The sequence below is a fragment of the Chionomys nivalis genome, chromosome 9 (assembly GCF_950005125.1).
Source record: "Chionomys nivalis chromosome 9, mChiNiv1.1, whole genome shotgun sequence".
In the NCBI taxonomy this organism is placed as follows: domain Eukaryota; kingdom Metazoa; phylum Chordata; class Mammalia; order Rodentia; family Cricetidae; genus Chionomys; species Chionomys nivalis.
The window spans coordinates 53,462,143-53,486,957 of NC_080094.1; the positions used below are offsets into that span (position 1 = coordinate 53,462,143).

The following is a 24,815-nucleotide window of genomic DNA, read 5'->3' on the forward strand; positions in this document are numbered from 1 at the left end:
GTGTGCCACCACTGCTTTATAAAATGACCTACATGGAGGGTGAAGATACAGCTCAGTGGCAAAGTACTTGCCTAGCATGGGCAAGGTCCTGTATTCAATCCCCCAGCACAGTAAAGAAAAGAATGCTGTGGTCTGTGCTGCCCAAGGCCATGTTGATGTCCCAAGTCTGTCCGGCTGCCAGGGACCGCGGTGGTGTCTGCGGTCTGTTACCACCAAAGTCCTTGTAGATGTCCATGATCTGTGCTGACACTGACTACAGGGCGAGGAAGCTGCTTTTGCGTGGAATTGATGACTGCAGACTCAAAGCTGAGAATGAGAGACCTCTTTCCCCCACACTCCAAAAAAGAACCAGTCTAGACAGGAAGCCCCTGAAGAGAACTATAAAATTTGTGATAGGGATTCTGAAGTGTAGCTCTTCACAGCTGGCGGCTTCTGACAGAGGTAGGGTGGGAAAGGACTCGGTTTTCTTTAAGGGGCTGGCCACTGGGAGTTTGATCATGCTCCAGTGAGTAGTACATGGGCAACACAAATTGAACTTGGTATTTTTTTTTCCCTTTTCTTTGGGGGAGGTCAAAAGGGAGGTGGAGTGGACTTAGGAAGACAGGGAGATTAATGGGATCAGGGTACAGTATGTGAAACTCCCAAATAATCAGTAAAAATATGTTGGTGGGAAAATGGTGACATTTTATGGATTTTTTTAAAAATCTGTATAAACCGGGCGGTGGTGGCACACCTTTAATTCCAGCACTTGGGAGGCAGAGGCAGGCGATCTCTGTGAATTTGAGGCCAGCCTGGTCTACAAGAGCTAGTTCCAGGACAGCTAGGACTGTTACACAGGGAAACCCTGTCTCAAAAAAACAAAACAACAACAACAAAAACCCTGTATAAATGGATATAGTTAGAAATGTAAGGTTATAAAACATCTGTGAACTTGAAAGTTCCTCCTTCTACTGTGCACCCTAACAGAAAGACACACAGAAGTCTCACCTTAGTAACTGAATTAAGGGTGCCATCAGGCTTCTCTGTGGTCAGGGAAACAGGCATTCTAAGGAGGAGAGCAAGTCAAGCACTGTCTCAGGGCTTTTAATGCTGTGATAAAACACTATGACCAAAAGCAACGTGAGGAAGAAGGGTTATTTCTTCTTATAATTTGTAGCCCATCGTCCTAGAAAGTGGAGGCAGAAACTGGAACTGGAGCAACGGAAGAGTGCTGCCTACTGGCCTGCTCCTTGTCGCCTGCTCAATTTCCTTTCTTATTCCACCCAGAACCACCTGCCTGGGGTGGTATCACCCTCTGTGGGATGGGCCAACCAACTGATTAAGCACTGATTAGGCCAATCTGGTGGGAGCATTTTCTCAGTTTAGGGTTCTTCTTCCCAAATGACTCTAGCCTGTGTCAAGTTAAAAAACAAACAAAAAAACTAACCAGAACATCTGTTATCTGTTAAAGTTTTCTCTTACCATGCAGAGCCAATCTTAGTTGTCCCTTGTCTTTGGCTAAAGTGGTCGTGGCATATGTGTGTTTATGAAGCCTGTGCCTGTGGGCATGAGGGTATAGGAGATCTAAGAACCCTAGACGCCACAATGCTACTCTTACTAGAAAGATCTTCTCAGCGAGTCCTGGCACTGTAGAAGTCCTGGCAGCTTCCACAATGAAAGCTAAATAGAAGCTGATTTTAAAAGTGAAGCTCCAGCCTTATGTCTTTCTCTTACCTTGAGCCAGCAATTCTTTCCTTTTCTTAAACTGAAGTAATTACTTCAATCCTCTTTATATATTTCTAAAGATATTATAAGAAGGACAAATCCAGATTCTAGCTTTGTCACTACGGGGTCACCTGACAACAAGGCACCCACACGAAGGGCTGTGCTGTGCAATGTGGCCTGGCATCAACTGTCTTAAGAAACAATACCTGAAAGGGTTAGAAGAGGTGGCGAGGGTCTGATTAAAGCTAACAAAACACAGAGGTCTTCCTGAAGACAAACGATCAGTAACGGCAAGAGAGTGCTAACTGAAAAAGAAAGTCACTAGTGGATGAGGGATTTAATGACCCTCCAGTCCTCTAGCAAGCAGCATGGTGGTGAAGCATGCAAGGCCTCAGGGCTCTTACTGATGTCAAAACCCCACATAGACTTGGTCCTGGCTTCAAGGGAAGTAGTGGATAGTTCACTGAGTGGATGCGGCAGTTCTTGGCTACAACATATAGTCGGAAGTAGTTCACCTCACCCCAGCTTAAAAGTGGAACACTTTCGGCTTCAGGTGATTCCACCAACTTCTCAGTTCAGATCTGGTGTTGTCAGAAGCGAAGATGTAGCTGATGGATTCATAAGACAGATCCCACACTTGAGACGGGGTCAAATTAAATGTTTCCGCTGCCAGTTGATATTCTTGAGAAAGGTTTGTCGAAAAGACACCCTTGTCATCAGTCTGCCAATAAACAAGAACAGTTCAACATAAAGAAGTGCCTTGTGAAAACTAACCTTTTTTTTGTTCAGAATCTATTTTCCCATGCTTCTTTCAATAGTCTAAAAAGGAACTTATAAATGCTCATCTGTTTATACTTTAAAAAAGACCAGAGTATTTTAACCCTGGCTGCATATTACAAACAAAGAGCTTTTAAAGCATATCTAAGCCCAGGACTCATTCCAGATTAAAGCAGGGCCTATTGAATGGATACTAGGCACCTGAACTTTTCTTTCTCTCTTTTCTTTCTTTCTGTCTTTCTGTCTGTCTCTCTATCTCTCTCTCTCTCTCTCTCTCTCCCTCCCTCCTTCCTTCCTTCCTTTTTTTTTGAGACAGGTTTCTCTGTGTAACAGTCTTGGCTATCCTAACCTTAAACTCACTTTGTAGACAAGGCTAGCCTATTTTTTTTTTTTTTAAGGTTTCACCAGATACTGCTTTACTGCTTCTGAGAACCAAACCAAACCCCTTATCACCTGAGCCCTTTGCAGCTTCCTCATCCCCCTCTAGCTCCATTGCTGGGCATTTCCTTCAGGAACTCAAGGTAATAAGCAAGATAATAAACATATGACTTCATGTAGCAACTGAGTAGGAGTGAGAATAGAATACTTCTTACACAGATCACAGAAGGATGAGCAATGCTGTACCAGAATCCAAAGTGATGCTGGTCATAAGATGGAACTGTCTGGCTTTTGATGTTTGAGGTCAAACAAAGTTCTAGACGAAAGGGGAAAATCCTTCTATTAAAAGCAAGTAAGTGAACTCATTCAGTAAGCACCAGGAAGACTCTCAGAAAAACTTTGCAAACACTGCTGATTTAATCAGTTTCATTATTCCTCAAAATGTACCGTTTATTACATGTAATAGGAAACTGTAGTTCCCGTTTGGGGTGTAGCTTAGCAGAGGAGTGTCTCATGGGCAAGCCTCTGCACTGTCCTCCACCACTGCATACAAACACAGAGATACGGGGCTGGAGAGATGGCTCGCGGTTAAGAACATGGACTGTTCTTCCGGAGGTCCTGAGTTCAATTCCCAGCAACCACATGGTGGCTCACAACCATCTGTAATGAGATCTGGTGCCCTCTTCTGGGGTGCAGGTATGCACACAGGCAGAACACTGTATACATAATAAATAAATAAATCTAAAAAAAAAAAAAAAAAAAAAAACAAACACAGAGATACTTGTACAGAGTCGCTGTGTCAGCAACTGTACCGGGCAAGGAGTTACTGCTCTCTTCACGGTGATGGGAGGAAGACCACAGCCTGTCACACTCCCTCACAGAGCGTCACATCCACTGCTGTTTGAACACAGGGTCTCACTATGTTTGGCCTGGAACTTATTATGTAGACCAGGATGGCCTTGAACTCACAGAGATCCACCATCCTCTGCCTCCCAAGTGCTGGGATTAAAGAAATGCGCTATCACTCCTAATCTATAACTGATTTTTTTGGGATGTTTTTACAGGAAGAAAATGTCTTTCTTTACGGCTCTACTCTCAGCAAATGGTGTAACAATGACAGCAAAGTAGTCACTCACAGCATATTCACAATCGCGTGTGCAATGGTCAGTCAGGATATAAAAACAGTCACTAACCATATTCACAATTGCGTGTGCAATGGTCACTCAGGATATAAAAACGGTCACTAACCATATTCACAATCGCGTGTGCAATGGTCACTCAGGATATAAAAACAGTCACTAACCATATTCACAATCGCGTGTGCAATGATCAGTCAGGATATAAAAACAGTCACCAACCATATTCACAATTGCGTGTGTAATGGTCAGTCAGGATATAAAAATAGTCACTAACCATATTCACAATCGCATGTGCAATGGTCAATCAGGATATAAAAATAGGTTTACAGCTTCCCTGATTTCTAACATGTCTTAAAATTTTTATTTTATGTGTATGGATGTTTTACCTGTGCTGCTAGTATACTGTTGTGAAATATTAGTTGAAGATGTTTTACATTCATTTATACTGTGGAATATTTGTTTAATGATGTAAAGATATGTTGCATTCTTTTATGTTGCATTTGTTTTACTCTGAAAAGCTGTGTTACTTTGCCTGCCTAAAACACCTGATTGGTCTAATAAAGAGCTAAATGGCCAATAGCAAGGCAGAAGAGAGAAATAGGTGGGGATGACAGGCAGAGAGAATAAAGAGGCGGTAAATCTAGGGAAGAGAGTGTGGAGGAGTGAGGAAAGGAGGAGAGGAGGATGCTGGGGCCAGTCACCTAGCCACAACCCAACCACAGAGTAAGAGGAAAGAAAGATATATAGAATAAAGTAAGGTTAAAAAGCCCAGAGGCAAAATGTAGTTAGAGAATCAGGATAATTTAAGTTAGAAAAGATGGTTAGAAAGAAACAAAGCTGAAGTCAGGCATTCCTAAGTAAGAATAAGTCTCCATTTATTTATTTGGGAGCTGGGTAGCGGGCCCCCAAAGAGTAAACAAACAAAAAGAACTACAGTATGCCCAGAGCCTAAGGAGGGAGGCCAGAAGAGTGTCAGATCCGCTGGAACTGAAGTGAGACACAGTTGTGAGCACCCATATGGTTTCTAGGGATCGCACCCAGGTCCTCTGGAAGAACACCCATTGCTCCTAACTGCTGAGCAATCTCTCTAACCCCACTTCCCTAATTTTTGAGAAAGGTTTTACTGAGTAATCTAGGCCAGTCTCAAACTAGTAATCCTACTGCCTCCGCCTCCCAAAAGGTAGGAATATAGGCCTGTGCCACCAAGTCTGGCTGTAATTCTTTCTTCTTTTTAAGATTTATTTGTTTGTTATGTATATAGTGTTATGCATGCACACAATAAGAGGGCACCAGGTCTCATTACAGATGGTTGAGAGCCAGCATGTGGTTACTGGGAATTAAACTCAGGACCTCTGGAAGAAAAGCCAGTGCTCTTAACTTCTGAGCCATCTCTCCAGCCCTGAAATACTTAATTTTTAAGTAAATGTTACACATCTCCATAACATTAATTTTATTTTTTTAACATCTATTTAGAGAGGGAGAGGGAGAGAGAGAATCAGAGGACCCTGTGAGTCACCCAGACAGAACTCAGGTAGGTCATCATGGTTGGCAGTATACATCTCCATCATTGGACCCATGTGTTAATTTTATTATAATCATCTTCAAAATTCTAAATGATCTTTATTACTTTTATTTGTTTGCTTGCTTATTTTATCTTATTTTATTTTTTTTTCCAAGACAGGATTTCTCTGTGTAGCTTTGGAACCTGTCCTGGAACTAGCTATGTAGACCAGGCTGGCTTCAAACTCACAGAGATCCACTTGCCTCTGCCTCCAGAATACTAGGGATTAAAGGCATACGATATACCACTGTCCAGCCTATGACCTTTATTTATTTATTTGTTTGTTTGTTTATTTATTTATTTGGTTTTTCGAGACAGGGTTTCTCTGTGGTTTTGGAGCCTGTCCTGGAACTAGCTCTTGTAGACCAGGCTGGTCTCGAACTCACAGAGATCCGCCTGCCTCTGCCTCCCGAGTGCTGGGATTAAAGGCGTGCGCCACCACCGCCCGGCGACCTTTATTTCTTAAACAAACAAAACAAAAACAGCAAAAGACTTAGTTCCCAACACTAGGGATTGTAGCAGTCAGTAAAGATGAACACAGCCAGGGTAAGAGACAGACAGAGAGAGAGATCCCTGCCATCATGAAACTTCAAATAAAAGCTAAAACTTTCAGCACGTCAATAAGACCCAGAAAGCATGTACACACTTAATTTGCAAATACCTGCATCTTACTACAGTACTTTCCCACATAAACCTTGTAATCTGGGGCCTGGAGGAAGCAGGGCAAGAGGGTTGTCAGGGCAACATGAAACTGTTTTACCCAGAGGTATCCGGTGTTGCCTCACAAAATCCACATGACCCATGGCGCCTCCCTCGGCGGAGTTGAGGAACGTTCCATGTCCGATTCTGTCAGGAAGCAAATCCAGCAGCATTTGTGTTTCTTTTTTCTTATCTGGAATCTTCAGAAAAGTGATAAGAGGGGATCAATGGCCTCTGCCAGTAACGGAGATATTTTATTCTGCCTTCTGAGTAGCGAACGCCAATGTTTTTAAAAATCAGAATTTCTTAAACCTCCTCAAGCCTCCTCAGCTCTATCAATCTTCTACCGCCTAATAATAATCTCATGAAGTATAAACATAAAGAAGTAAAAACTAGCCAGGCTATGGTGGCATAACCCTTTAATTCCAGCACTCAGAAGGCAAAGGCAGGCTGAGCTCTATGAGTTCAAGTCCAGCCTAGTCTACAGAGTGAGTTCCAGGATAGCCAGGACTATATAGAGAAAACCTGTCATGAAAAATTAAAAAAAAAAAAAAAGTAAAAGCTAAGAAAAATAAATTTCCACAAACAAAACAAACCCCCTTACTTCTGTATGTGTGTGTGTACATGTGTTCACATGTATTAGAAAAAAAGTAGAGAGATATATACACCTAATTTAATACCACCTCTTAGCAGGATTTTACAGCCTTTTCCTTTGATACTATAATCCCTAATACTTGAAATTTCTTCAGGTATAGAAAACTTTCAGTCAAAACAAAATATTTTGAAGACACTGTTCACAATCTGAGGTGGTGGGATAAGGATGAAAATTTAACCACTAGACTGCAAGGCCACACATTCCCCTCCGTGTGCTCGCATTTCTCCTAGATGGACTAGAAGGCAAAGAACCAAAATATTTTTAAATAAACCATTTCATATTCAATGCAGCAAATAAGAAATTAAGATATCTAGCAAGATCTAACCCAAAGCAGAAATAACTGGTCACAATGTAATGGGAACTACAAAAACTTAAAAATAGTAACATTAAAGCAAATCATGCCTTAACATTTTAATTAATATTTAAAAACACTTCTAACTCCCCCTTTTAAAATGTTCTTCTAAACAGCACAGTGACATATGCCTACAACCCTAGCACTTGAGAGGGGGCAGAAGGATCAGAAGTTCAAGGACATCCTCGGCTACAAAGTTAATTCCAGGCCAGTCTGGGTTACATGAGACCCTGTCTCTCAAAAATGAGAGAGAGAGAGAGAGAGAGAGAGAGGGAGGGAGGGAGGGAGGGAGGGAGGGAGGGAGGGAGGGAGGGAGGGAGGGAGGGGAGGAGAAGAGAGAGAGAGAAGAGAGAAAGAAAAAAGAGAGAGAAGAGAGAGAAAAGAAAGAGATAGAGAAAGAGAGAAGGAGAGAAAGAAAAAGAGAAAGAAAACAAAACAAAAATGTTTTCCCCAAAATAAGCCTATTTCTGTAGTTATTTACAAGCAACTTTATTTTTTAAATTATACTCTGCCCTCTCCATTCTATGACAATATTATTTACCTCTGCAAGATGCAAAGCCAACTTCAGACCTGCTCTTTTAGCTTCTAAAAGAGGTTCCAAGAAGTCTTTTGCTTGTCCTATCTTGAAGATAAAAGAAGGGTGCATGAGAATACCAAGCAAACTGAGACATCTGGTGTTCTATCCCAATAAGGGATAAAATGATGGCAGATTGGTTTCATTTGAACCTCTTGCTTATAGCGAGCCTTTAATGTGCTAGACCCTTTAGAGAATACACCATAGAAAGGCTATTCTTGAGTCCAGTACCAGTGAACTCAGGTCAATAAGCAAGTTGTGTATGATAGGCCAAAATTCTTATTTCACATAGATATTTAGTATTATGGGGAACTCATTTGATTTAGGAAGCTATCATGATTAAAAATGACAACAATAGGGCTGGAGAGATGGCTCAGCGGTTAAGAGCATTGCCTGCTCTTCCAAAGGTCCTGAGTTCAATTCCCAGCAACCACATGGTGGCTCATAACCATTTGTAATGAGGTCTGGTGCTCTCTTCTGGCCTTCAGACATACATGCAGACAGAATATTGCATACATAATAAATAAATATTTTTTAAAAAATGACAACAACACACACAAGCACACAAATGTGCAACCACACACGTGTGACACTCTTAACACCCTTATCTATCCATCATACATGATGGAATTAACTTCTGGGCACAAAGCCTGTACTAGTTGTATACTATCTTTAGAAGAATGGACAAGGTGGTCATATCTAATAATATCTATAATTTATTTATATATTTACTTATATCATATAATATATCTATAATGTAATTTTACAGTATTTCTTTCAAGAACCCTTAAGAAATGCTATGCAATACATTTTGCTGATCTAGGCAGAACAGGGCTTCGTTAGGTGTCTGCTGGTATGGGGGCCTTGAGTACCAGCCTCAGGGCTCAGAATGGATGCCTATGGCAGGCGAGGATCTGAGGGTAAAAAAGTTAACTCAAGCACATTATATCTGCATCTGCTTTATTTTTTATGTGATGGGAGAAAGGGGGACGGAGGAGAGGAAGAATAAGGGGAAGAATAAGGAAAAGAAGAAGAATAAGGGACATCTCCATGAGGTTTCTAGTTTTTACAGACATAGTTGGAAAATTCCAAAGATAAAGATACTGATAATATGCATATCAAAATCACAAAAAGGGCAGGTAGAACCTAACAAAACTGTACCCTGGAACAGATGACACCACCCAGGAAAGAGCCAGCATTCAAGGGGAAGTACTGACACCCCAAACCATTAGTTACTCAACGTCCCTGCATCCTGGGTTCACTCATTCTTCTCATCTCACCTCTTTTGTGATAACCAGCTTTGGGGATGCCCAGATTTGTTTGTTAGCAAAGGTGGGGCATGATGCCTTCCTGCTCAGTCCTGTCTTCTATAGAAATTACTATGTGGTCTGTTAGCAGGTAATTCTGGGGCACTGACTCTGTAAATTTGACTGTTAGAACAAAGAGTGAATGTTATCGCTCTAAGGCCTTGTGGTGTGGAGGAATGAAGCAAGGTCAATCCATTGTCCGTGCTGAGGTTACATTTTGAGGTTCTTCAAAATGAGAATGAATCCCATTTTGAAGGGAAGAATCGTGGCTTCACAAGGTTCCCACAGATATGACAGTGACTTTTCCAAAAGACAAGTGTTCCCTCAGCTCTGCAAAATGGGTGCCCCATAAGTTGTCCACTTGTGTATGAATCTGTCAGCTGCACATTTACTGCATGGTCTTGTAGGCTACAACATGCTGGCCCCTAATGTATGATGCTCCAAACTAAGCCTCACCCCACTGACTGATTCTGCAGTGAGAGATAAAATATAATAACTTACAGTAGGGTCTCCACTGAGGTCAAGGCCAAGAACTGTATCCTCAGTAGAGAGGAAGAACTCTTTAGCAAGTTCAACTGTCTCCTTGGCTACCGTTAGGCCACCTCTTCTGTCAATTGCCATCAAATACCTGGAATATAAGATAACACAGTTAATACTAACCTGGCAGGAAGGTCTTATGACAAGAAAATCACAGTTGAAGTCAGGCATGGGTGTATATGTGGCTGTGATCAAAGTGTCTGGAAGGTGGAGGCAGGAAGGTCATGTTGGGCTAAAAAGTCAGTTTAAGGCCAGTCTGGGATGCATGAGACCCATCTCTAAAACAAACAAACAAAACACAACAACAACAAAAACTAAAACAAAAATATTCCACCAATCTAAAATCAACTAAGCCTGGAGAGGGCTACCTATAGTCATATGCCTTTTCCTATGAACTTCGCCGCCTCTCCTTTGACAGTGCTTAGTATAAAACAACTTATAACCACAAAATATCTGAGAATGGATGGAGTTTGAGGCCAGCATGGGCCACAATAGACCATGTCTAGATCTTTTATCAAACAAAATGAAAAAAATAAAATCACCATTTGAAAAACTATGATGCATATAAAAAAGACAATTCTAAATATTGCCATAAAAAGTGGCTGGCTACTTGGAATATAGCTTACTCTGAAAGGCAGTGAGTCTAAACACGACACTGTATACACAGAATGAGACATGAATGTCTAAGTAGTATCAGTATCTAGTCTGTTCCAATTTCCAATAATCTCACCTTTCTGTTTATATCTTTGGGTGTTTTGTTTTTAGTTTTATTCAGGATCTAAATGAAGTCTACGGTTTTTGTCAGGCACTGTATCTTTTATCTCGCATGGTGTGCATGGGTGTGTGCATTATCATTTGTTTTTTTTTTGTTGTTGTTGTTTGTTTTTTTGAGTCAGGGTTTCTCTGTGTAACAGTCCTAGCTGTCTGGAACTTGCTCTTATATACCAGGCTAGCTTCAAAACTCCCAGAGATCCGCCTTCCTCTGCCTCCCAAGTGCTGGGATTAAAGGCATGTGCCACCACTGCCCAGCAGTGTGACCATTTGTAAGGGACGCAAGTACAGGCAGGATATTGGGCATGTGGAGGTCAGAGGGCAATCGGTGTAGGTCCTCAAGCACCTACCTTTTGTCTGAGACAGAGTCTCCCATTGGCCTGGAACATCCCCATGTAGGCCAAAGCTAGCTGAACTGTGAACTTCCAGGGATCTGCCTGTCTTCACCTCCAATCTCACCATCTTCTGGCTTTGTTCAAAGAACTGAATGTAGTAGTAAATCAACGACAAGGACTTGAGCTTCCCTGGACTTACACTCCAGTCAAAGGGCTTGTACACTCCATGACAATACACACTAATGCCAAAGAGGAACATGGTGAGGGGGGACTTGGGGGCCAGGAACATGCCGGACAGACTGGCCGCTCTAAGGAATGACAGCCAAACTGAGAGCTGAATAACGAGAAGGTGGATGTGTAAGGACACGATGGAAGGCAGAAGTGCCAGAGAGTGCAAGGCACTGAGGATAGTCTGAGCCTACTGGAGAGAGACCAAACAGCCAGATCGTGTGGGACTGTGTGGGTGGTTATAGGAAGCCCACTTCAGCACAGCAGCAATGAGAGGCCATACTTGACTTGAGCAAAAATACTAGAATTTAACTGCCAGATGATGAAATTCAGAATTGTATTCTCATCTTAGCGACAGGGTTCTTGATTCTATTTTTTCTATTTTAGGTAAAAATAGATAATAGTTGATTTTTTAAAAAACTCATCACCTTTATGAGACAGTAAAACATCATATTCTGTTTTTTTTAAAGGGTATTATTAATGCACCATCTTCTTACCTAACATCGATATGTAAGTTTTCTTGTTTGCACTGTTTTATGCCTTCAAGTATGGATTCCACGTAAGTCTTCTTTGTCATTCCTGGAAAGAGTGCAGAGCAACATATGTAAAGACATTACCACCTACCTCATCCTTCAGACAGCATCACTCTGTGCTGTGCTAGGGCCTGGCTAAAGGTGAATCATAGCCTTTAGGGAAACTTTTTTAAAAAATATTTTATCTTGTGTGTGCGCATATACACACATGTGTATGAGTACCCAAAGAGGCCAGAAGAGGGCGTCAGACCTCCTGGGGCAGATTACAGATTGTGGTAAACCCACATGATACGGGTATGAGTACCAAACTGGTCCTCTGAAAGAGCAGAAGAGCTCTTAAATGCTGAGCCATCTCTCTGGCCCCAAGGGGAAACTTAAGTATAGCATTCTTTGTCTGTCCATGGACCTGGAGTCTAAACCTAAGACATGTGTGCAAGGCAAATGCTCTACCACTGAGTGGCATTCTTATGCCTGAACGATGTGGCCCAGGCTGCCCCCACTCACGACCCTCACACACCTTCACCTCTTCAGAATTCCTCACCATTACAAGTGCTATCACAACAGGTCACTTCAGCTAACGACTGGACTTCAGCAAAACTGAAAAGACAATGTCTAAAAAGTGAAAAAACCAAAACCAATGTGCTTTATAAAAATGTTCATAAACAAACATGAAAGTAATAAGAAAGAAAATAGAAAACAGACCAAACGACAAGCAATACAAGCCTAACTGAAAATTAATCTTTGTCCTCTTTTTCCACATATGTGCTATGGCATGTTCCTTATACAAAAATAATAACTTTTTAACTTAGAAAACAAGTAATTAGGGCTGGAGAGATGGCTAAGAGGTTAAGAGCACTGGCTATTCTTTCAGAGGTCCTGAGTTCAATTCCCAGCAACCATATGGTGGCTCACAACCATCTATAATGAGATCTGGCGCCCTCTTCTGACCTGCAGGCATACATGCAGACAGAATACTGTATACATAATAAATAAAGAAAAAAAGTAATTAAGAGCCAGTCATGGTGGCGGTACCTTAATCTTGGCATCTGGGGGTCTGAGGTAGAAAGATCTGAAGTTTTAGGGCAGCCTGGTCTACAATGACACTGTTTCAAAATAAACAAATAAATAAATAAAAAGATTTTCTCCTTTAGCAGGATGTTTTTCTTCCACTGGAGGGGAAAAAACAAAAAACAAAACAAAACAAAAAAGCAAACCCCACGTTCCTTTCCTTCAGTCCCGCTCAGGGTGTGCCTCTCATTCATGGCCTCAGAGCTGTCAATCCAAGTTTACAGTGCTCACATCTTCCCTGGGGTGCCTCGTAAGACTGTTCCAGAAAAGTCTCTGTTTTTACTGGTCATCAACACAAAACAGAAGACTCTCCCACATCACAACCTCCCTCTGTCCCTGGGAGTCTGGCCATGTAGGCAAGAGCAGGCAGGGAGTCACTCTTCTCTCACTGCTGCCTTCAGAGTGACACAGGTGGGAGGCACTATGCCTGGCCAGACAGCTCTTATGGAAGTTTCTATGAAATTATTAAACCACATCCAGCTCAACTCTGTCCCCAGAGGGTTGAACACTTTCCAACTTTGTTCTAACCATTCTCTAAGAAGTCAATGAATATCTGACACTTCAGTGACAGAATGGCATTCTATAACCACTTAAGTGACATTATTTCCCAAGTGCAGGAGCAAGAACAGCCTCTATTGGAGACAAGGCAAAGGTGATGTTCTTTGTGTGAATGTGTGTGTGGCTGCAAGTTCAAGAGTGTGTTTGTGTGTATGTGCAAATCTGTGTGGAGGCCAGAGGACAGCCCTAGATATCCTTCTCGGGTGTCATTCACCGTTTTCTGAGGCAGACTCTCACTAGCACAGGGCTTACCTGCAGACTGACTCCATCTGCCCATGGCTGTTAGAAGAGCACTGTGGCCAGCCTTTTATATGGGTTCTGGATCTTGAACTCAGATCCTCATGCTTGCAGAACAAGAACTTTCTAACTAGCTGTCTCCTCACATGCTGTGTCCTTTTCTTGAAGAAAACAAAACCCTAAATGCGATTTCCCCTTCTTTATCAAAGAGTGACCAAGTGGGTTTTCTACTTTTTGTTTAAGAACAACTTAGGAACCATGAGCATCACTGTGGCTCAGGAGTAGGTCACTCGCCTGCAATGTGAGGCACTGGACCTGAAACACCACCACATATATTTTTTAAATGCCATTTTAAGCATCACTAATGTACACAGTGATGGAAGCAAACAGGAACCTTGTGTGATCAGAACCCATAGCCACAGGACAGCACATTCACTCAGAAGGAGTTCAACCCTACCAGTGGCACTGTCTCCTCTGGGTGTGCTCCTCAGCTCCAAGTACTTGACACCATCGTCCGCAAATTCCTTAATGACATCCTTTGTGACCTGGTAATAAAAGCAGTGCACACAGTGTTGGCAGTGCTGGAGGACGGTGTCAAATGCAAGGGCCAAGTGCTTCCATTTAATTTCATTTATTAAATCTGACTGGCAAAGGAAGTAGGGAATCTCTCTCCCAGGTAGTAGGGATGGCCTGCTCTGTCCACCCCTAAGGCAGACCGTGTCAGTTCAGTAGCCGTTCACATGACCCCGTTCCCATGGGAAAACTAAGTCTGCAGATTAGCCATGCTTCTTCCTTTCTTTTCTTTTTTTAATTTTTGAGACAGGTAGTCTAGGTGAGCCTTGAACTCATTTGATTCTCCTGCTTCTGTCTGCCTAGTGGCAAGCCTGGTTTTCTTTCTCCTTGACTTTCTTGTGTTTATAATGGCAGACAAAACAGAGAAACGAGTCAAAGTCATTGGAGTCCCTCAGTGTTTGCATGGCTTTGGGAAATGCAGACAGAGAAGTAAACGGCTCTACTGACGACGATTAGACATTACTCGCGTGTTATCTAAGGTCATGGCTTAGGGTTCTTAGCAAGTTTATGGAAGAATGCCTTGTGTTTTTCACCAAAATCTAGCAGGGCCAACTTTTTCTCTGAGGTACTTGGGAAAATTCCCCTTAGGCAAAGAAAGTGGGTGATAAATAAAGTCAAACTATCTAATATAGTACAAGTCTAACAATCCAAAAATTGCTGAAGGGACATTCTTCCTTTCTGCCATCAATCCTAAGAAACACCAAATTTAGATGGGGAAAGGGGACCAGATTGAAGATCCCACAAATCTGCCCTAGTTGGTCCTTCAGTTGTTAAACTAATCTTAATCTTCTTTGTGTGCACACAAACCTGCAAGGACAGCGTCTTAACAAAAGAACAAGTGTTGGCTGGCTCTGCAGACACCTAACAGGATGGCACTTTGTGAATTCATAGCAATACAATGTCTACACCCACGTTTTTGCCCTCACAAGAGTCAAGAAGAATTTTTTGTTGTTGTTTATTTTTTGTTTTTTTGAGACAGGGCTTCTCTGTGTAGTCCTGGCTTTCATGGAACTTGTTCTACCTCTACCTCCCAAGTGCTAGGTTAAAGGCAGGTGCCACCACCACCCGCCCAAAAAGGAATTTTTAATAATAGAATGGATAGTTCAAGTTCACAATACAGGCTAGAAAATCAGACAGGGCCTGTCCTGCTCAAGGCAACATTATAGCCTTCAAAATCATGTTACTCATAGACAACACAAGATACATTGTTGCCTCACCAGAGTACGAACCTGGAGCTTCCAGCGCTGTTGGCACTGGACCCTCTGGGGACTACTCCCAAGAACACCAACTTGCTGCCACTGCTATAACAAAGTACGGCCTCATCGATGTAGGCTGAGAACTACAACCAGGAAGGGCCAACTAACCCTGTTCCACTGAGACCAATAGAGAAACCAGATGTTGAGAGCCGCTGTGTTAGGGGGCTGGCTCTCTCATCTATTCCCATTCTTGTTCCAGACAGAACACAGTCCAATCAGTTAAATCCTGAACAGGAAAGTATACGGGCTCTGGAAGAGACACTACTCTCACTTCCTGTGTGTGACTTTAGGTAAGCTACATTTCATTTCTCTCTTCTTGCTTTTTTTTGGTGAAGGATGCTGGGAAGAATGCACAGGCACTAAACAAGCAGGGCTCCAGTAAGCTGCAAGCCCAGGCCACTTTTTTTTGTTTGTTTGCTTTGTTTTGTTTTGAGATAAGGTTTCTCTGTGTAGCTTTGGAATCTGTCCTGGAACTGGCTCTGTAGACCAGGCTGGCCTCGAACTCAGACATTCATCTGCCTCTGCCACTCAAATGCTAGGACTAAAGGCATGGGCCATCAGGTCTGGCCTTTGTAGAACCTGACTCTTTCACATCATACATAGGTCATTTTGACTAGAGTTTAAGTGAGCCCTCTGTCTTAGTCAGGGTTTCTATTGCTGTGATAAAACACTGTGACCAAAAGCAACCGGGGAGCTTTCAACTCTCTCCATCACTGACAGAAGTCAGGGCAGGGGCCTGGACGTGGGCAGAAACTGAAGTAGAAGCCATGGAGGGGTGCTGCCCGCTGGCTTACTTCTCAAGGCTTGCTCAGCAGGGGTACATTGTCCAGAGTGCTGAGCCCTGCCATGTGAATCATTAATCAAAAATTGCCCAATCGACTTCCTACAGACCAATCATTATCAACTAAGAGTCCCTCTTTTAGTCAGGTGTGATGGAGCACATCTTTACTCCCAGAACTCAGAAAGCAGAAGCAGGCAGAGCTCTGTGAGGTCAAGGCCAGCCTGGTCTGCACAGTGAGTTCCTGGACTGCCAGGGCTACACAGAGAAACCCTGTCTTGAATAACAAGCAAGTAAGGAACAAATAAGATCCCCTTTCCAGGAATATCTATATGGCTCACTGTCATCACTTGGTGCTCATGCCAGCAGCACTAAACCAAACACACAGAATCTTTATGTCTCATCTGAGAGCTTTCCGCCAACTTTCATTCTGAAACAAGATGATGGTGAAGATAGCATTACTCGACCAATGGTGCAATAAAGCTCATTATTTGCCCTGCAATATCCACAATAAAGTACAACCTGAGTCCTCGTGGTAGACACTACTAGCAATGTTCCGTTATGTGCTGAGCAGCTAATGAGATGACATCCTTTTAAATGCCTAAAATCCCTGTGCATGTCTCCAACACACAGTTTACCCTATTATATAAATCCATCTACTGGCAGGACTCTTTCTCCAATCTCCCATAAGCCCCCAGAAGCAGGGATTCTATCTGTTGTCTCTTCTTATTTGGTATAGTGCTTAGAACATTGTGGGTACACAGTCAACGCTTCCTGAACCAAATTACTAAAGCTAATTCTTCTCTAAAAGGGAATCAACACAATTAGTACACTTATTACAAAAAGAAACTGACTAGTTCAAAGTTTTAATTCTCCAGAACCCAGACTGCATTGTTTTATTTGCCTTTTCTTTCTTCCTTTCCTTCCTTTCTTTCTTTTTTGTACTGTCAAGCAGGTATGGCAGAGATTTCAGGGTCTCTTTTACACTAGGCAAGTCCTCTACAATGAACTACTCATCTATTCGTTTTTCCCTTTTATTTTGTGTGTGAGACAGAAGTAGGAAGGAGGTGTCAGTCTTGCTGTGTAGTCCAGGCTGGCCTTGAATCTGTGATCCTCTTGAGAGCTGAGGTATAAGCATATGTCACATTTTCCTTAATGACCTGGGCATGGTGGTGAACACCTGTAATCCCAGCACTTGAAAATGGAGACAGGAAGATTAGGAGTTAGGAGTGCCAGGATAGCCTCAACTACGGAGAATGTGTGAGGCCAGCCTGGGCTACGTGGGAAAAAAAGCAAAAGCAAAGAGAGAGGAATGAATAGCGTAATCCCATCTAAGGTCGAATATTTCTATTTTTGAAGGTTTATTTTTATTTTATGTGTACAAATGTTTTTCCTGCTTGTATGTCTGTGCACCACGTGTATGTATACAGAGCCACAGGAGCCAGAAAAAGATGTCAGTGAACCTACAGAGGGTTGTGAGGCACAGCATAGGTGCTGGGAATCAAACCTGGGTCCTCTGGAAGAGCAGCCAGTGCTCTTAATCACTGAGCTGTCTCTCTGGCTACCATGTTTCTAATGACATTCCATAAATGGAAGCAGGATCAGGCTTTCCTGTCATTATTATTCCCTACCCAATAGAAGATGCGGAGCTTGGTTCTTTCCCGCATCTTCCTTTTCCTCTTCCTCGTTTCTTTAACAATAACAGACTTCAGGCTAGCTTAGGCCAATGCCTTACAACGATTTTTAAAAGAGTTGTCATTACAAAAAAATTAATCAATGGAAAAAGAAACTGAGAAGGAAAAAAAATAAAACATTTTCATTGGGTCCTAATGAAAGCAAAAGGTCATATGAAATGAGAGACATTCATTGCTTCAAAATTCAACATTCTAAACTCCTTCCGTGTCTCACCATCAGAATATCCTCAGCACTAGTAGTAAGCTGGTGGATAACTTGGAACATCTGGAAACATCTACAAATGAACAAAATGTTTTAATACACTTTAGTCAACAAAAACTTGTTACTCAAGAAAAACTCCCTAAGTGGAATTAATTAGTAAATTTTAGGTTAATAGTAGGTAAATATTTAGATTTACAAAGAACCACAGGATAATCTTTTCAAAAGTTGCAATAATCTAGAAAGTCAACTTAATAGCTAAAAATAAGATATTATTTATTTATATTTTAAAGTATGAAATAATTCCATTCTCTAATCCTCTAGCAAAAGTAAATAGGGAAAAATCCACATTCCATTATTTTCAAATCTAAGAAGCAACTCAATATAGTATAATTTTTTGTTTGTATTTTGTTTTTCAAGACAGGGATTGTCTGTAGCTTTGGAGCTTATCCTGGAACTTGCTCTGTAGACCAGCTGGCCTTGAACTCACAGAAATCCACCTGCCTCTGCCTCCCGAGTGCTGGGATTAAAGTAATGCACCACCATCACCTGGTATCAATATAGTATAATTTCACAAACATAAATTATTTTTTTTTTTAAATATATTTATTTATTTATTATGTGTACAATATTCTGTCTGTGTGTATGTCTGCAGGCCAGAAGAGGGCACCAGACCTCATTCCAGATGGTTGTGAGCCACCATGTGGTTGCTGGGAATTGAACTCAGGACCTTTGGAAGAGCAGGCAATGCTCTTAACCGCTGAGCCATCTCTCCAGCCCCACAAACATAAATTATTACAAATACTATCAGTAGGAGCTGGAGAGATGGCTCAGTAGTTAAGAGCACTGCCTATTCTTCCAAAGGTCCTGAGTTCAATTCCCGGCAACCACATGGTGGCTCACAACCATCTGTAATGAGGTCTGGTGCCCTCTACTGGCCTGCAGGCTTATGTGCAGGCAGAACACTATAAAAAAAATACTATCAGTAGTCTGACAGTCGGAAAAATGTTGTATGTTAGGTTATATTTTCCATGCCAGATGTCTTTTTACTTTTTTATTTTAGGTTTTTCAAGACAGGGTTTCTCTGTGTAACAGCCCTGGCTTTTCTGGAACTTGCTCTGTAGACAAACAGGCTGACCTTGAACTCACAGAGGTCCACCTGCCTCTGCCTCCAGAATGCTGGGATTAAAGGTGTGCGCCATCACTGCCCAGCCAGATATCTATTTATCTAAGTATTAAAATATGATTCTTATCTATTTCGATCTCAAAATACTGAGAAGACAAAGAAATTCCTACAATCTCCCCAAACTTACTCTTCTAAAGTTCTTTTGTTTCCCTTGTCAATCATGGTCATGTGATCATGAACTTTAAGATGTGGCTTCTTGGCTATCAGTTTCTTCATGGTACTGGAACTAATGGAGCCATTCAAGTGGGCATGCAACTCCTAAAACAAGAGAATGCAATCAGTAAAAATGGACCAAGGATCCACTAGATTCCTGGTCCCACACCATGCACTGGTTGTTTGCAGTTTGCCCCTGGCAGACTACTTGATTTCGCTTTACCCTTTCTACAAATTCTACCCACAAAACTTTTGTGGAAAACAACATAAGAGTAGCTGTGCAACAAGAATCTGCTGTTAATTCTTACCACTTTTGGCAATTCCACGTAAAAATCTGTCTTCCGTGGACACTGCTGTTCGTCTGCCTCCATCCTTTTAGGTGGAGGCAAAGATTTCATTCACTCTGACTCTGGCTTGAACGATACAACATAATCAAGTCAGCACTTCTGAGGTCCTGGCCTTCGATGGCTTTACTTACATGTACTTCAGTAAGATTTGCTTATGTTGAATTTCACCTGTATTCACAAATGCAAATCATTTCAGATGTTAACACAGAAACAAAGAAACACCACTGCTATTTTCTTTCACAGACCACCCCTTCCCCGCCCCACTACGCGCGCGCGCGCACACACACACACACACACACACACACACACACACACACGGCTCATCTTAGGGGTTTCTACAGTGGGAAAATGACTAGTAAAGCTATGAACAAAACATAAGAAAAAGTATTAAAACTCCAAGTTAGTCCAAGGTCAGAGCTTCACTTACCTGTTTATTTGTACATGCCTTTAACTTCGTGTTGACTGGGTAATGTCAGGTTAACACACACATGACCTGGACTGTGTTTGAGCCCAGACTGTATTTGGCTCTAGATGGAGGCTCGAACTCACTGTCTCCTGTCCTCTGGGTGGACTAGAGGCCTCCAGTAATAGATCTTGCACTCCCTGAGTCATTCTGTCACAGAAACTGCTCCCCTGAGACCCTAATGAGCTCCTGAGAACCAGAACTCGACATTTTTTCATCAGCTGGTCTCAAACACTCCTCCTCATAGCTGCTACACACCACTGCTCTGAATCAACCATTCTTAAGATCATCCTCATCTCCTTTCCTAATCCAGCCAGGCACAAAATCAATAAATGATAACGTTTCTACACACCTCTGGGAATGCATTCTTACTGGTAACTCCTAGGCATCCAATGCAGGAATTTCATTTTAAATCCCAACTTGAGTTGCTCTCTCTCTCTCTCTCTCTCTCTCTCTCTCTCTCTCTCTCTCTCTCATTTATTTATTCTGTCTGCTTGTATGCCTGCACACCAGAAGAGGGCACCAGATCTCATTATAGATGCTCGTGAGTCACCCGGTGGTTGCTGGGAATTGAACCCAGGACTTCTGGACATCCAGTGCTCTTAACCTGAGTCATCGGCCCAGCCCCCTGAGTTGCTCTATTTAAAAAGGGGGATGGAGGACTCAACATGCCACCAGGAATAATTACATCTCTTTCACAGCTATTTTCAGCAGACATCCTCAACACCACAGAACAATCACAGTATTTTGGAAGTGGTGGAGAGTGCCATTTTATAGCTGAAGAGAGGGTGAATACTTTATTCACTATAGGCCTGGCATAGAGCTGTGAATACATGACAACTAATAGAATGTATGTGTGCAGGGGACTAAATTACCGGGTAATTATCTGTTTGTTTGTTTGTTTCAAATCAGCTTCCATCAGATGGTAATTATCTGTAAAGGTCTCTTTCTTCACTTTCCATCTGGCCTAATTTAAGATTTAAATGACGTCTCCCTTGCAACGAAAACATTCAACAAAGGAGAAACTTACTTCTTTGGGTGGGAGGGCTCAAAACAGGGTTTCTCTGCATAGCCCCAGCTGTCCTAGAACTTGCTCTGTAGACCAGGCTGACCTCGAACTCACAGAGATCCGCCTGCCTCTGCCTCCCGAGTGCTGGGATTACAGGCGTGCGCCACCACCTCCCGGAAAGAAATTATGACTTTCGCGCAAGGAACAATCTATTCTTGCCTGCTAAAGATCCGCGGTGCCGGTCCTTTGCAGGAAGACGGGTCGTCAGCCCCCGATTCGATTAAAAATGTTCTCAAATACGAGGACCTACAGGACTTTTTCCCTTCACGCCGAAATGTCTGTAGAAAAGTGGTGGCCAGCTCCCCACACTCTAGCTGTCATCTGAGCAGAGGACGCTTTCGCGGGAAAACGTAATTCGGAAAAAAAATCAAATGGTCTCTCGCGGTTTTTGGCAAAGCGCGCTCTGCTCGGAAGTGACGCACACCGCACCCGGAAGCGAACGACACCAGCGCGGTGAGTGTTTCGTGTGGAGGACTGCGGAGCGTCTTCGGGTCATGGGCCCGCGAAGCCGCGAGCGCCGGGCGGGAACCGTGCAGAGCACCAACGACAGCAGCGCCCTCAGCAAGCGATCGCTGGCCGCACACGGATACGTGCGCGACGCCTTCGCGGCGCTGCTGGTCCCGGGACCCGTGCGGCGCACGCCGCTGATCCACCGCGGCTATTACGTGCGCGCGCGCGCCGTGCGTCACTGCGTGCGCGCCTTCCTCCAGCGCACTGGATCGCTCCCGGCCCCGACCCGGGCTCAGATTCTGTCTTTGGGTGCAGGTTCCGACTCGCTGTACTTTCGCCTGAAGGCTACGGACCTCCTGGCCCGGACTGCCGTTTGGGAGGTGGACTTCCCGGACGTGTCTCGGAGCAAGGCGGAGAGGATCAGGGAGATCCCGGAGCTGTGCTCGCTGACCGGCCCTTTCCAGCTCGGGGACTCGTCCTCCGCTCTGTGCTTCGAGAGCTCGGACTACCGCATCCTGGGCGCGGACCTGCGTGAGCTCCCGCAGTTAGATGAGGCCCTGGACTGCGCGGGCCTGGACGCCACCGCACCCACGCTGCTCCTGGCCGAGGCGGTGCTCACCTACCTGGAGCCCGTCGAGGCCGCTGCCCTCATCGCCTGGGCCGCGCAGCGTTTTCCCGACGCCCTTTTCGTAATCTATGAGCAGATGAAGCCGCGAGACGCCTTTGGGCAAATCATGCTGCAGCACTTTCGGCGACTGCACTCTCCCCTGCACGGCCTGGAGCTCTTTCCCGACGTGGAGGCCCAGGTACGGCGCTTCCTTCAAGCTGGCTGGACTGCCTGCAGCGCCCTGGACCTGAACGAGTTCTACCGCCGCCTTCTCCCCGCAGACGAGCGTTGGCGGGTCGAGACGCTCGAGCCCTTTGATGAGTTTGAGGAGTGGCATCTGAAGTGTGCCCACTATTTCATCCTGGCAGCATCTAGGGGAGACATGCTATCGGGAACTCCGGTGTTGCCACCCCCAGAGGCATCTTTTTGGGTAGATCCTGCTTTGCCTTCAGGTTTTCTTTCTGCCAGAGCAGTCACTAGTGACCAGCACTTCAGCCTGAAGAGATATGGCCACGCCACTGTCCTCTTGAGCCCTGACATTATTTTCAGTGCAGGAGGCTTTGGAGAAGAAGAGGGACGACACTGCCGAGTGAGCACGTTTCATTTGCTCTGGAGATCCCGTGACTCTGAATGGAAAAGCAGCCAAATAAGTACTTTGGGGACTGGAGGCCAGTGGGATGGACGCCTTTATCACACCATGACAAGGCTTTCAGATACTCAGATTCTGGTTCTTGGAGGGAGACTGTCCCCAGTTACTCCAGCTTCCGGGGCTCTCCAACTGGAATTAAGCAGAAGTGAGGCTGATTGCCCCGAGAGTCAGACTGTAACAGTAACAGAGGCTGCCGTGGAAGAAGGTCCCGTGTTGTCTTGTTGGCGGCATTCAACAACGGAAGTATACCACCGGAATCAAAGATACTTACTTGTGTATGGTGGCCGAAGTGTGGTGGAACCTGTACTAAGTGACTGTCGTTTCCTACATGTAGAGACAATGGCTTGGGTCCCAATCCAAGTAGAAGGAGCAGCCCCCGAGGGTCGGCATTCCCATAGTGCCTGCAGTTGGCAAGGAGGAGCGCTTATCGCCGGAGGTCTTGGGGCTTCTGAAGAGCCATTGAGCTCTGTATTGTTTCTTAGACCAAAGCCCTCTGGATTCCTCTGGGAATCAATAGATATCCAGCCCCCCATTACCCCAAGATACTCTCACACGGCTCATGTATTTCATGGGAAGCTGCTTCTGGTTGGAGGGGTCTGGATTCATTCCTCCTCCGTTCCTGGAGTGACTGTTATTGACTTGACTACAGGGTCGAGCTCTGAGTATCAGCTCGACACGACATCTGTGCCCTGGCCAGTCATGCTGCACAGCCACAGCAGTGTCCTCCTCCCCGAAGAACAGCAGATCCTGCTGACGGGAGGGGGAGGGAACTGCTTTTCCTTCGGCACTTATTTCAACCCCCACACGGTGGCATTAGATCTTTCTTCCTTAAGTACAGGCCAATAAAGACCGACTTTTGATAGGTTCAGGACCCAAGAATGAATATGATTGTAAATATCGCCACATACCCCAACATACACCTTTCTTACCACACTATTGAATGTGAAAACAAGTGTTAAATACCAACAATAAGATGGTACGGAAATCAAACAGTTAAAGGAGTGTCCATGCATCCTAGGGGTCTCAGCTTCACGTGCCCAGTTTATTGGGTTTCTACCGATTTTCAAATCTTAGCCGCTTACAACAACGACAACCCTTAGCCTAAGAAGTTTCTTAGAAGATTGAATATGGATCAGGAATACAGTATTGACCTGTTGCTTTGTCTGTAAAATCGGAAATGAGCACTGTAGTTTAAAGACTTAGTTTGAACACAAGACTGGCTTTAACCATGGAAAGTACGACTTTAAAATCGTGCTTTTCATCACTTTATTTTGCTAATATTTTGCAAGTGGTGATAAACCGGACATTTAATTCCTTAGTCAGTTTTGTACCCGGTATAATGAATGTCCCAGATGTTACTCCGCCTCTCACTGTCAGCCATCACTGTTCTGAGCCTGCAAGCCGCTTAGATTGACAGACGGCATCAGCCAGCTCTCTTCTAGTTTCTGGTTGAGGGGGAGCAGGAAGTGAGCCCCAGTAGTTGTGGCTCTTCCACATTGACACGGTGGTGCTTTCTGTCGCAGTCATAGCTGCTGTCTGTCATCTGCACAGGAAGGCAGACACTGATGCTGCATTGCTTCAGGTCACAGGAATTGTGCCTTTTCCTTAGCCTCTTCAGACCTAGGAGCTGTGTTGGCTCCTTGTCAGAGCCGAGCTGCCTTACCCAGTGTAGTGTACTAGTTACTTTCCTTCCTTTTGCAGTGAAGAAACACCATGAGCAAGGCAGCTTGCAGAAGGAAGGTTTACTTGGGTTTTTTGGTTCCGGAGATAAACGTCCATCCCGGTCTGATGTCTGGATGCAGGGATGCTGAGAAAGCACATCCTCTACCATCAGCGCAGAGCACAACCTGCAGATAGGCCTCAGACAGTCCCCGCTGCCACCTCACCCATCCCACCCCAAGTCCTTTAGCAAAGACGCACCTCATAAACACCCCAAGTAGCGCCACCATCTGGGGACCAAGTGTTCAAATTCATTAGT

General features: G+C 43.9%; 2 protein-coding genes across 5 annotated transcripts; one reads left to right on the top strand and one right to left on the bottom strand.

Annotated features, from left to right (window-relative positions):
- Nucleotides 1-21,484, bottom strand: Adal (adenosine deaminase like). 4 transcript variants are annotated; one of them, XM_057781680.1, is made up of 11 exons: nt 21,093-21,484; nt 19,561-19,665; nt 19,227-19,357; nt 17,929-17,989; nt 13,871-13,958; nt 11,515-11,596; nt 9,648-9,774; nt 7,807-7,887; nt 6,320-6,458; nt 3,075-3,175; nt 1-2,425 (listed from the first exon to the last, which is right to left on the bottom strand). In XM_057781680.1, exons 2-11 carry the CDS (start codon nt 19,648-19,650, stop codon nt 2,231-2,233), a joined length of 1,095 nt encoding a protein of 364 aa, XP_057637663.1. In that variant the 5' UTR covers nt 19,651-19,665; nt 21,093-21,484; the 3' UTR covers nt 1-2,230. The 4 variants fall into 4 exon arrangements, with proteins under 4 accessions (XP_057637663.1, XP_057637662.1, XP_057637666.1 ...); XM_057781679.1 differs by having other exon boundaries at nt 19,561-19,767; XM_057781683.1 differs by lacking the exon at nt 17,929-17,989 and having other exon boundaries at nt 19,561-19,767.
- Nucleotides 21,376-24,815, top strand: Lcmt2 (leucine carboxyl methyltransferase 2). Its single transcript, XM_057781678.1, has one exon. It carries the CDS (start codon nt 21,503-21,505, stop codon nt 23,681-23,683), a length of 2,181 nt encoding a protein of 726 aa, XP_057637661.1. The 5' UTR covers nt 21,376-21,502; the 3' UTR covers nt 23,684-24,815.

What these genes read in the sequence shown, in the direction of transcription:
- Adal (XM_057781680.1), bottom strand. Translation starts at nt 19,650, where the DNA reads ATGAAATCTTTGCCTCCACCTAAAAGGATGGAGGCAGACGAACAGCAG. An exon ending in GTGCTGAGGATATTCTGATG is followed by an intron (nt 13,959 to 17,928) that starts GTGAGACACGGA and finishes TTTTATTACCAG; the next exon opens with GTCACAAAGGATGTCATTAA. An exon ending in TGGCTTTGCATCTTGCAGAG is followed by an intron (nt 6,459 to 7,806) that starts GTAAATAATATT and finishes ACTTTTCTGAAG; the next exon opens with ATTCCAGATAAGAAAAAAGA.
- Lcmt2 (XM_057781678.1), top strand. Translation starts at nt 21,503, where the DNA reads ATGGTCTCTCGCGGTTTTTGGCAAAGCGCGCTCTGCTCGGAAGTGACG.